This window comes from Neoarius graeffei, chromosome 19 (genome assembly GCF_027579695.1).
Source record: "Neoarius graeffei isolate fNeoGra1 chromosome 19, fNeoGra1.pri, whole genome shotgun sequence".
Lineage (NCBI taxonomy): Eukaryota > Metazoa > Chordata > Actinopteri > Siluriformes > Ariidae > Neoarius > Neoarius graeffei.
In genome coordinates, this window is record NC_083587.1 from 23,878,172 (window position 1) to 23,890,849 (window position 12,678).

The following is a 12,678-nucleotide window of genomic DNA, read 5'->3' on the forward strand; positions in this document are numbered from 1 at the left end:
AAATCCACTGGTGACTGCCTCTGGTGGTCTTCCATTCCTTTGTAGAACGATGGTTACATTGTTTCATGGGCAGTTTTCTCCTCATTTCAGGAGAAATTAAGGCTTTTTTTTTTTTTAAAGGTCTGGAGTTGATTACCCCCCCCCCCCCCCCCAAAAAAAAAGTTTGAATTTGCATTCACCAGCTGTTAAACCCCTTGAATTAAAGCTGAAATTCTACACATCTTGATGGCTTTATCTCAAATCTGGTCTGGTGTACAGAGGCAAAACTATGAAAATTGTCACTGTCCAAATACTTATAGATCTGACGGTATATTACTATGAGGTGGTTAATGTATAGCATTTTCTTGATGCACTAAGGACTAGGGGCGGCACGGTGGTGTAGTGGTTAGCGCTGTCGCCTCACAGCAAGAAGGTCCTGGGTTCAAGCCCCGGGGCCGGCGAGGGCCTTTCTGTGTGGAGTTTACATGTTCTCTCCGTGTCCGCGTGGGTTTCCTCCGGGTGCTCCGGTTTCCCCCACAGTCCAAAGACATGCAGGTTAGGTTAACTGGTGACTCTAAATTGACCGTAGGTGTGAATGTGAGTGTGAATGGTTGTCTGTGTCAGCCCTGTGATGACCTGGCGACTTGTCCAGGGTGTACCCCGCCTTTCGCCCGTAGTCAGCTGGGATAGGCTCCAGCTTGCCTGTGACCCTGTAGAAGGATAAAGCGGCTAGAGATAATGAGATGAGACTAAGGACTAGTGCATGCATTAATTTATCTTTATGGGATTTAGTGAGGGCGGCATGGTGGTGTAGTGGTTAGTGCTGTCGCCTCACAGCAAGAAGGTCCGGGTTCGTGGCTGGCAAGGGCCTTTCTGTGTGGAGTTTGCATGTTCTCCCCGTGTCTGCGTGGGTTTCCTCTGGGTGCTCCGGTTTCCCCCACAGTCCAAAGACATGCAGGTTAGGTTAACTGGTGACTCTAAATTGACCGTAGGTGTGAATGTGAGTGTGAATGGTTGCCTGTGTCTGTGTCAGCCCTGTGATGACCTGGCGACTTGTCCAGGGTGTACCCCGCCTTTCGCCCGTAGTCAGCTGGGATAGGCTCCAGCTTGCTTGCGACCCTGTAGAAGGATAAAAGCGGCTAGAGATAATGAGATGAGAAGGGATTTAGTGAAGGATCACTACTATATACTAACTTGAAAGTATGGTAAAGTCGCATGGCTTGATTCACCGAAGTTTGTTCAAAAGAATTAACTTGGTGATTCATGTTGACTGTCACCTGCTAGTGTGTGCATCAGCAAATACCCTTCACTTGTTCATCTACATATCCCTCATTCAGCATTATTAGAAATTTTGTAGTGTATAAAAACAAGGTACAGTCAAACATCTTTGAAAGGATTCACAATCTACCTTTCTTTGCCTTCACAGTTGCCAGATTGGACTTTAACCCTCCCAAAGTAATTAAAAGCAATCTAAACTTGAATAAAACCTTTCTTTAACTATAGCGATGACAACATTAATGTAAATGTCTTCAAATTGAATCACACCACATTATAGATACCAGTCACAATTCCATACTTTTTTTAATCTCCCAGTGAGATTAAAAATAGCCCAAATGGGTGGGAAAACTGTCCAGTCTCACAATACTGTTCACCTTTAACTGTCCCTGCTTGACAACTTGGGCCACAGTTGGTGAGGGGAAGCACACTGGATGTTAGATTAATCTCTGACTTTTTTTCCACTTTTTTCTAGTTTGTGTTAAGGGGATTGTCAAGTTTTTTGTTTGTTTGTTTTTTTTTTTAAATTGACTTTAAACACCCAACTTGATAAAGGTTGCTTAAGGTTAGTACAACAGCTGCTTATTTTAATCACTGAAGCGTTACTAACAGATGACATGTAAATCAACAATATACAATGAAAAGTTCACCTTAACCTTCATTTAATTTTATATGCATGCATTCCTACTATATGAATAACAAATGCGCAGTTTGACTTTTTTTCCCCCCATGGAGAGGTGCAGGTTTATAAACTACAAAAAGCATGCACTGGAAAGATTGTGACGCTTAAATCATAATTGAGCAGACAAAGAGCTGCAGTTTAAAAATAGTGAGTGCTGCATAGTGTACGAGTCTCCAGTTTGACAAATGTTTCCTTCGTCTGTAAATGCTCAAGGACTCTCCTGGACTTTAAAATAATCGGACAAGCTGCAAGTTTTCAAAATATCAAGTGTGAAGTTTTGTTCGGAGTACAAACCTTTTAGTCTGTCTTGGGTGAAGATGACTGGCAGTTTCATTTTGTGTAACTGGGTATTTTGACAGTTTAATTTCTAATGACTAGTATTTCAGGAGCAACTCTTTTTTTTTTTTTAATTTTTTTATATATATAGTATTTTTGCAGACAGTGCATGTTCTTATGTTCTATTCTTGAGATTGGAGAAGAAATGGTAATTAACTCCCTAATAAGTATTTAATTCTCTAAACTTTCTAGCATTTGAGATCTAGTAATGTGTCTTGATTTTTAATATCAAGGTTTCTCTATTCCATTAAGTGAGATTTATTTATTTTTTTAGGTGCCTGGAGTGACTTTTTTGCTTTCACATGATGGGGATCAAAGCAGCTCTTCCCAAGTATGAGCTCTATTTTTATTATGTGGTGCTGTCCATGGCAATGCTCTGGGCTGCCAGTTGGATTTTTGAGGTGTCCAGCTGTAAGTCGGACGGGGACACACACACACACACACACACACACACACACACACACACACACACACACACACACACAGAGCGTCTCAGATCAGACCAAACCAAGTTGAACAAATTTTTTGGCTTATCACTTTTTGTCAGTAGTACACACCAGTTTCAGCTGCCACAACAGGTCCGCTATCCTCCTGCACCATTCCCCCTCCATGGTTATTTACTTCTCCATCCAAAAGGACACATGAAGCTGCTGTATTGTCTGAAAGGCCAGAGCAGTGCAGGGCCAGGTGCTGCGAGCTATGCAGGCCATGCAGCTCAGATCATGTGTCAGTATTAATACACTAGGCAGAGAAGGGAAAATAGGATGGGGACACTGGTTTGAAGTCCTGGACTAGCATGACAAAAAGCCAAGGCAAGATATCAATTGTAATGTGAGGGATCATAGTAAAGAATCTCAAATTGTAAGTGCAAATATTGTGTATAACAATATTGTTAATATTGCTAAATTACAGTGAATTATTTGTTTCCTTTTAAGTGAATGCAAACCGCAAGTCCTTCAGATCCAGCATCCAGCCCGGATGGTACTACTTTGGCAGAAAAATGGTGACGTCCAATTTTTTTATTTTTTTTTCCCCCTCTCTCCAGCTTCAACTATGCCAGCCATGTCTGTGTAAATAGAACCCTGGTCAAAACTATACTCTTTCCTGCAGGACACAGCTGATTCGGAGTGGATGATGTGGTTCTCGACGTTCCGCGAGCACATCATCTTCGCTCTGTCTGGCCATGTCTTATTTGCCAAGATCTGTTCCATGCTGGCTCCTCAGGTGTGTCTCAAGCGTCGTGTAAATAATATAGAAAGTATAAAATGGAACGTGAGCTCGTGTAGGGGTTGAAAGGTCAAAATAACTGGATGGGGAGTATCAAATCTTTGATCATCTATTTGCAGATGTGATCCTAAAACGTCATAACTTCCATTTCTCTTGCATATGGATTTACAGTATTAAAATATTATACACCACTGTAGTTAGGCTTGTAAGCTATCTGTGTACAGTAATGTGCAAAAGTGTGTGTGTTTAAAAAAAAAAAAAAGATGCAAAAGCAGGGATCCCAGACGTCCGCTATTTAGCGGAATTCCGCTTTTTTCTAGCGAAAGGTGTTTTTTTTTTTTTTTTTTTTTTTTTAAATCTCTTGTATATCCATTAAAAATATGTTTAAGTAAAATGACCAGCAGAATACGTTCTGATTTGGTTTGCTTGTTTTAGCGATGTTTTCGTCGGCTTCGTTTGTTCTCGTTGACATTCGGAAACACTCGGAAGTTAAATTGATGTAAATACCGCGAGCAGTGTTGCCAGATTGCGCGGTTATCAGCCCAGTTGGGGGGTTTCAAGTGCATTTTGGCAGGTTTTGAACACATTTTAGGCTGGAAAACGTCAGGAGTATCTGGCAACACTGACCGCGAGACTGTACGCGATAGAACAAGAAAACAATATGGCTGCGCCCATTTGCTAGAAAACATGTTTTAACTCCGTTCGTGCTTTTGTTTCTAATGCGTTGAACTTAATTCAGAGCACTGCAGGAACATCAGAAAAGCAGAAGGAAAGATCAGGGAAACAAAAGCAGAGAAAACTGGAGGAAAGACAGAATGCACCCCAGAAAAGAGCATTAAATTCCTTTGCAGTGAAACCTTTCAAAAAGAGAGGTTTAAATCAAATATCTCCAGTATTTGCTGTACATATGTATATATCTAATTACTGAATCATTGATTTCTGCTCATATTCATGATTTTTGAAAAATGAATGTGGCTTATATTAGACTAGTTTTGACATTAACTTGAAACAAAAAAAATAAACAAATGAGATGAACTATGGATGCTATTGTTATAACAAAATCAGTGGAATATTTAGGCAAGTATATTCTTCAAACCTACATTTTCGTCTAATTTTTATATATATATATTTTTTTTGCCACTTATGTCATTGATTACAAAATATGGCATCAAATAGATACACATTATGGTTAAATTCTGTTGCTTTTCTATGTTAAATCTATGTAAAAAATGTGTTCTATAGCATCTTTAAATGTTAAAATCTCAACAGCTTCAGGCAGCCCCCTTGACCCCTGCTGATAGTTTCTCATCTCATTATCTGTAGCCGCTTTATCCTGTCCTACAGGGTCGCAGGCAAGCTGGAGCCTATCCCAGCTGACTACGGGCAAAAGGCGGGGTACACCCTGGACAAGTTGCCAGGTCATCACAGGGCTGACACATGGGCACAGACAACCATTCACATTCACACCTACGGTCAATTTAGAGTCACCAGTTAACCTAACCTGCATGTCTTTGGACTGTGGGGGAAACCGGAGCACCCGGAGGAAACCCACGCGGACACGGGGAGAACATGCAAACTCCGCACAGAAAGGCCCTTGCCGGCCACGGGGCTCGAACCCGGACCTTCTTGCTGTGAGGCGACAGCGCTAACCACTAGCCTACACCACCGTGCCGCCTGGTGATGGTTTCTTACATTCCTCTATTTTTTTCAATTACTGCTGGGATCCCTGCAAAAGGTCATCTCATGCCAAATATTGACAGTTTCATTTATTATGGCTTACTGCTGCTTATAGCAATGTGATGTTTATATAAACTTTTTTTTTTCTTTTAAAGCCATTTTTGGTCTAGATGTATATTTCCCCCCCCCCCCCCCCCCCCATGTGCATTAGACTGTTGCACAGTACTGTAGAATGTGTTGACTCCAGGAATTTCTTAACTTCACACTCTTAATCCATACAGTACCGGTCTCTGGTCTACATGGTGTACGGTGTCCTCGCCATTCTCACCAGTATGGGTTGGACCTACGTCATGCTTATTTTCTCACACTGCTTGCTACTCTACAGCATCTCACTTGTCAAACTCCGGTGGCTCTGTTTCACCGCTGGACTCTTTACACTCGCTACTTTTAAGATGGAGCCATTTGTTTCATGGCAGGTAGAAATCACAATTAAAATCTTTAGTATATGTTGATTTAAAAATAATTGTGTTCCAGCTGTCCATCGATCAGGTTCTCATAAGATGCAATCATCTTGTATGACTGTATAGTGTATTATGTAACACAGTACCTCACACAACCTTCCTGAATCCGAGCTTCTAGTCAATTCCTAGAGAAGTCCCAACAGGAAGGTGTTTGATCAAGCCCATCACTGATTTGCAGGCTGGGTTCGTGAGCGGAGACTTTGCTCTGCGCCCAGTGCTCTTTTATGGTGGTTGTGGCTTCACCATAATGCGCTGCATGAGCTTTGCTCTGGAGAACTGCGAGAGGAAAGCTGGTCACTACAGCATCCTGGAGCTGCTCAAGTACAACTTCTACCTCCCCTTCTTCTACTTCGGACCCATCATGACCTTTGATAAATTCTATATCCAGGTATGCCGTTTTTCAGCAGTCCAACCCAACTTTTATAGGTTGTCTTTCTAGAAATGCACAAAACCCATTGTGTCTTGCACATAAGCAAGCTGAAGTGCTTCAAGGTAATTTTATGTAACTTAATTTTTTTTTAAATTAATTCCTTTTTAGTCACTTTTTTCAGTCATGTTTTGACCCAAACAGGTTAATAATCCAGACTTGAGCCGTAAAGAAAGGGAAATGTGGAACATTTCCATCCAGGCCTTATTACATTTGGGAGTTATTGTCATGGTGGCCATCATCTTCCACTTCATGTATATTCTGACCCTTCCAAGTGACATGAAGCTGCTGAAACACCTGTCAGACTGGACTATTGGTATGTGTTTAACTCTTTTTAATACATTTGCTGCTTTAAATGACTTCTCAAACTCGATTGCTTTTTCTCAATCTTCCATCCCAGTGGGTTTGGCATACATGAATCTGGTGTACGAATGGGTGAAAGCCGCCGTGATGTTCGGTGTTATAAACGCAGTGTCTCAACTGGACCACTTGGACCCTCCCAAACCTCCCAAATGCATCACTATGCTCTACGTCTTCTCTGAAACGTTAGTGTACACCTCATTTCAACTTTATTCACTCATTTAATGTGCTCACTAAACATGAGTTGACTTTCTTTCTAAAGGCACTTTGATCGAGGAATCAATGACTGGCTCTGCAAGTAAGTCTCAATCTTCTCCTTCTGTAATGTTTTTAAAAGACCACAGGCTCCATAAGTCAGATGTCACTACCAAAAACTTTTTAAATCGTCACAATCCCCCTGGCGGCACGGTGGTGTAGTGGTTAGTGCTGTCGCCTCACAGCAAGAAGGTCTGGGTTCGAGCCCCGTGGCTGGCAAGGGCCTTTCTGTATGGGGTTTGCATGTTCTCCCTGTGTCCGCGTGGGTTTCCTCCGGGTGCTCCGGTTTCCCCCACAGTCCAAAGACATGCAGGTTAGGTTAACTGGTGACTCTAAATTGACCATAGGTGTGAGTGTGAATGGTTGTCTATGTGTTAGCCCTGTGATGACCTGGCGACTTGTCCAGGGTGTACCCCGCCTTTCGCCCGTAGTCAGCTGGGATAGGCTCCAGCTTGCCTGCGACCCTGTAGAACAGGATAAAGCGGCTAGAGACAATGAGATGAGACAGTCCCCCCCCGAGAAACCATCATAGGAAATTAATGCAAGTGTGTGTGTGGGTGGGGGGGGGTGTTCCACATTGATGTACCTTAACATGCTGAACTATAGTAATGCATATTATCTAGATTATAGGTGTAGACTGTAATACAGCAGGAATATTCTGGTTTTTTTAAGATTTTTTTTTTTTTGGGCTTTTTTTCACCTTTTATTGGATAGGACAGTGTAGAGACAGGAAATGAGTGGGAGAGAGAGACGGGGAGGGATCGGGAAATGGTCTCGGGCCTGAATCAAACCCGGGTCCCTGGATTTATGGTATGGCACCTTATCCACCTGAGCCACGACGCCCCCAGGAATATTCTGTTCTATATTATTTCTAGAAAACGTCACCAAACTGAAGCAACAGGTTTCAGTCTGTGAAATGCAACACTGATTAAAATGGGAGTGTATTGGAAGCAGTGCTGCGTGAGAACATGGTACTGCCCAGGTAAGGTGGCAGAAAGGCATGTATCCTGTGATCAGTCGGGTGGCAACCGAATGCAGGTGGACGCAGGCGTTTTGCATCAAATTCTTCATTGTGGTCCGACTTATTGCAAGACTCAGTTTTTAAGCTGAATCTTGTCACAAGCCACCCAGGAACATCTAGGTCCTGATCTGATCTTTCACCCTATCCCCTGGTTTTCCAGACGTGCTGGTTTTTGTCCAGCACACCTGTCTCTCATCAGCTCATCCACAACTCTAGATTGTATTCATTCAGCATGGGATTGTCTTCGCCTCAGGATATGGTTTTTCGCACGTTTTCCTGACGCGGAAGCGCTTTGAACATTTGCACTTGGTTCTTTGAACTGAGAGCTCTTTCCCCTTGCGGAGCTGTGTTTCTGGACTCAATCTGGGTGTTTTTTTTTTTTTTTTTCCTCTCTCTCTAAACCTGCAATTGGTTGCTCAAGTGTTGCAGGAATGCCTGCCTTTACATGGGTCAACCTGCTATTTGCACTGATTTGGAAGCAAATCGCAGCTGAAATGCAAAGTTTGTGATCCACTTGTCAACCTGCCTCTACTGAAAACCCTCTGCAACACTCAGCCATTTTGTGCATTGACGCAAGACCAGTCTTGTGTGTACCGGAGGGGTGGGTGGGTTAAATCATCGCAGGTAGACACTAGTTAAACTAGCTACAGCCTGCCGTCTGACTTGGTCATACAGTTTGATGTTGTATGCATTGTCTAGTGCTATTTTGGTTAAACAAGATTTGTTTAAGAAATAAATTAGAAGTATAGTTCTGCTAAATACCATGAAGGTAAAGGCCTTCTCTAATCTGTTCTTGGTGGTGGACTCAGATTTTTGGATCCTAATGTATATTTTTAAATGCAAGATGGATAAATACACTCACTGGCCACTTTTTAATAGGAACTTGTTCTTGACTTTAAGATTCCTGTTCTTGGCTGCAGGAGTGGAACCCAACGTGTTCTGCTGTTGCATGCTGAGATGCTTTTCTGCTCACCACAGTTGTTTTAAAAAAAAATTGCTATGATTGGCTATATCCTTCCTGGCAGCTTGAACCAATCCGACCCATTTTCCTCTGACCTCTCTTAACGAGGTGTTTGTTTCCACCCTCAGAACTGTCACTTGCTCCCCCCCCACCTCCCCCTTCCTGCACCATTCTGTGTAAGTAAACCCCCAGGAGATCAGCAGTTTCTGAAATGCTCAAACCAACACCCATGCCACAGTGCAAGTCACACTTTGAGATCACAATCTTCCCGTTCTGATGTTTGAAATGAACATTACAAAATCAAGAGCTTCTGTTATCTGCATGATCTTATGCATTGTGCTGCTGTCAAGGGATCGGCTGATTAGAGAACTGCATCAAACAGCAGGTGGATGGGGATACCTAAAAGTGGCTAGTGAGGTGTATATTTTTAAGGGATATCTACATGCATCTGTGTGCAAAAGTTATCTTCAAATGTAAAAGGTACCTCTTTTACAAAAGACTGAACCCCAAAATAGCTTTTGTCCTTCAAAGAAAACAAACGCGTAATACTGTTTTAGCTAGAAGAATGTTTTGTAAAAGTTTTGCTCTGACCCTGTTGGTTCTCAGACTTGATTTAGAATGCAACTGTTAAAATGGAGGTGGGGGAGCTTAACTTTGTGATGAGGGTGCCCAAACTTTTGCGCTTGACTGTATGTACAGTTTAATTGCTTTGTACTGTTGCTGTGTGTAAAACTTCAGCTGAATGCTGCAGGTGATCTTTGCAGGTATGTGTATAATTACCTCGGGGGTAAACATGATAACGTGCTGGACGAGTTGATTGCCTCACTCTGCACATACGGCATCATGGTGCTGTGGCTTGGGCCGGGCTGGGTCGTCCTCATCTGGGCTCTCTTCAACTGCTTTGGCCTCAACTTTGAGCTGTGGACAGCCAAGTTCTTCTCCACAGAGCCCTTCTTTACGATTGAGGTAAGAGTATGGAGGAAGGAAACCCTGGAGAGATGGTTAATATAGTGATCATGAACACCTGCATGGTGGTGACAGGCAGATTTATGCTCTAGTGGATAGAAATCATCATTGCAGTTGATGCATCTTATTGAATTAACTTAAAGGAGGTATAAAACCAGGGCAACATGGTGTAGTGGTTAGCACTGTTGCCTCACAGCAAGAAGGTTCTGGGTTCGAGCCCAGTGGCTGATGGGGCCTTTTCTGTGTGGAGTTTGCATGTTCTCCCTGTGTCTCCCCACAGTCCAAAGACCTGCAGGTTGGGTTAATTGGTGGCTCTAAATTGACCGTAGGTGTCTGTCAGCCCTGCGATGACCTGGCGACTTGTCCAGGGTGTGGTCAGCTGCGATAGGCTCCAGCTTGCCTGTGACCCTGTAGGACAGGATAAGCGGTTATGGATGATGGATGGAGGTCCAAATCCGCAATCAAGCTGGGTTACAGACTTATTTCGATCAAGCTCATAACAAGCCATAGCTGTCGCAGCAATGTTTTAAATGTTTGTATGTATTCCTTTGACTTTATTCATAGTATTGCTTTTTTTTTTTTAAAGTTTCACTTTATTTGTATTCAAACATTCAAGACTGTGTGGGGTGTTTTTTTTTTTGGAAAGCTGCCGAGACATTCAGTGGTGACGCACAATTTCCCCAAGCCATCATATTTTAATCAGGCCAAAAAGTGTGTTTCCGGTAACCCAACTGATCGAGAATTTCCGCGTCGAAATTGCTGACCGTAAAGTTTTTATTACAAATTTCCCTCTATTTTAGTGTAAGCGGCGTTAGTTTGTCATTTTTTGTTTCAACACATTCAAGTTGTGAAAGAAACGATAAAAAGTAAAATGTTTCGCCACTTCTATCAGCCCTCCTGCATAAACATGGAAGCACACTTGTATACTGAAGGAGGAAGGGAAAACTGAGCCGAGCCGCCATTTTGAATCCTCATTCAAGGCTGTAATGCAAATTGCTTCCTCTTCAGTATACAAGTGCACTTCCATGGCAGGGAAAACACTACATTTTGCGGCCTATGTAGTCCCATTTTTATACAAATAAGTCATTCAGGATTCAGCCATGTTTTTGCTCGGTGTTTTTGCTTGACCCAAGTTCTACAGTAGGCTAGGCTAGGCCGTCTGCTTTTAATGGAAGTAGCCTAGCCTAGGACGTTATTTTCACGTTATTTCTTGATAAGGTGTTTTCACGTTATTACATGAAAATATCATGAAATAACGTGATAATTTCGTATCGTGATATTACATGATAAATATATTGTAAAAATGTGATAAATTTAACAATCTTTTCATGTAATTACTTGATTCTAAGCCAATTTTTTTTTTTTTTTTTTTTAGTGTGACAGCAATACGCTTCCGTAGATCATAACTCAAACTCTTGCGGATTTTTTTTTTTTTTTTATTCGTTTAAAGATTTAAAACACTTATGATGTGTGGCATAAAGGATTCTGTGCCAAAATACTATTTTGTAAGATGTTTACTTGTGTTAATTTTTTCGAACAAAATAAAAAAAAAAAAAATTAAGGAAAAAAAACCCCTTTTTCCTACCTACCGACCTTATTTTAGTATTTCATGTTACCTGAAACACTTTTTTTTTTTTTTTTTTCTTTTCACTTCATGACTTTTGGGTTTGGATAAATAACTGATACTGTGGACCTTTTTGCTAAATTTAGATCCCCCCCGGACATTTTTTTTTTCCAAGTGATCTGGTCTTATTGTGGTGTTGGATCATGATCTCATTCATACATACTGCAAGTATATGTTTAGATGCATCCTGTTAATTTAGTGTCTGTGTTTTTGTTCAATATGTAAAAGGTACTTATTCACTGTGACCTAAGCTTTTTTTTTTTTTTGGGGGGGGGATTCTCAAATTCGCAACAAATGAATAGTGAGATTTTCAGCTGTTAACATGTAGCCCTAATTTGACCCAAGTTAAGCTGACTGACCTGTTAACGTTTTTTGTTTTTTTTTCCCCCCCCGCCCCAGACTGCAATGTCTGAATCCATGTCTCGCAGAATTAGAGCAGTGTTCAATACCTTCAACTTCTGGAGTATTGTCCTGTATAACATCCTGTTCCTCAACAGTCTTGACTTTGCAACGCTCGTTGCCAAGAGGTTACTGCTGAAAGGTAAGTGTGTGGCTTAATAACCGTTTAACCTACAGTCACTGCTTTCTCAAGGACTCTGTATCCAACACTAGCATTGTTTACTTTATAGTAACCTTGTTTTAAAGTAACATTCATTTAAAATAAGTGCTTTCAGCACTTGGTAGTTTATAAATCCAAATTAGAAGTTTTATTTTTGCATGACTTTCAAATGCATTATAGCCTGGGTCATGTAAGGATGAGATTTGAAAAATTATATCCAAAAAATTCCCATAATGCATTATTTTAAATCATAGTAAACCTGTGCAAACTAAAATTGAACCTTTTTCTGTCTTATAGGTTTCCCCTTAACCACAATCACTGTGATGTTTGTGACCTATTGCTTAGTGCAGACAATAAAAGAGAGAGAAAGGAAGCAGGCTTTGATTGAGGATCCTGTACCTCCACCTGCCCCCCCTCCATCCACCATCAAGCCCCAAACCGATGCCTCAGCCACTGCTACAGACCCCAACAAGGAAAAGTCAGAGTAGGAAGATGTTACTCTGGTAGACTATTTCTATGGGTTTGAGTTGCATACTGGGGGAATCCAAACCTGAGACACACACAATTACATAATTTGGAAAGTATAAGAATTGGTAGTTTTTGTTTTTTTACACAGGGGAGAAACACTAACATTTTTATAATAAGCCTTAAAAGAGAAAATAAACAAATTGACAGTTAGCATGCGTAATTAGCAATTTATCACTGGAGATTTTGCATGATGGCACGGTTTACTGCAAATATGAAAACTGAACTCTTAACTGTACATAAACCACCTTGGTCTAGGAAATAAAGAGACTAGAAAAATGTG

General features: G+C 41.4%; 1 protein-coding gene across 4 annotated transcripts; it reads left to right on the forward strand.

The window, feature by feature from the left end:
• Positions 1–1,740: 1,740 nt before the first annotated feature.
• On the forward strand, positions 1,741–12,678 carry hhatlb (hedgehog acyltransferase like, b). Of its 4 annotated transcripts, none has more exons than XM_060900859.1 (12): positions 1,741–1,819; positions 2,547–2,683; positions 3,208–3,275; positions 3,383–3,496; positions 5,458–5,652; positions 5,876–6,085; positions 6,269–6,440; positions 6,525–6,669; positions 6,747–6,782; positions 9,486–9,687; positions 11,711–11,852; positions 12,168–12,678. In XM_060900859.1, the coding sequence occupies exons 2-12, from the start codon at positions 2,575–2,577 to the stop codon at positions 12,356–12,358; spliced, it is 1,584 nt and encodes a 527-aa protein (XP_060756842.1). In that variant the 5' UTR covers positions 1,741–1,819; positions 2,547–2,574; the 3' UTR covers positions 12,359–12,678. The 4 variants fall into 4 exon arrangements, with proteins under 4 accessions (XP_060756842.1, XP_060756844.1, XP_060756843.1 ...); XM_060900861.1 differs by having other exon boundaries at positions 6,326–6,440; XM_060900860.1 differs by lacking the exon at positions 6,747–6,782.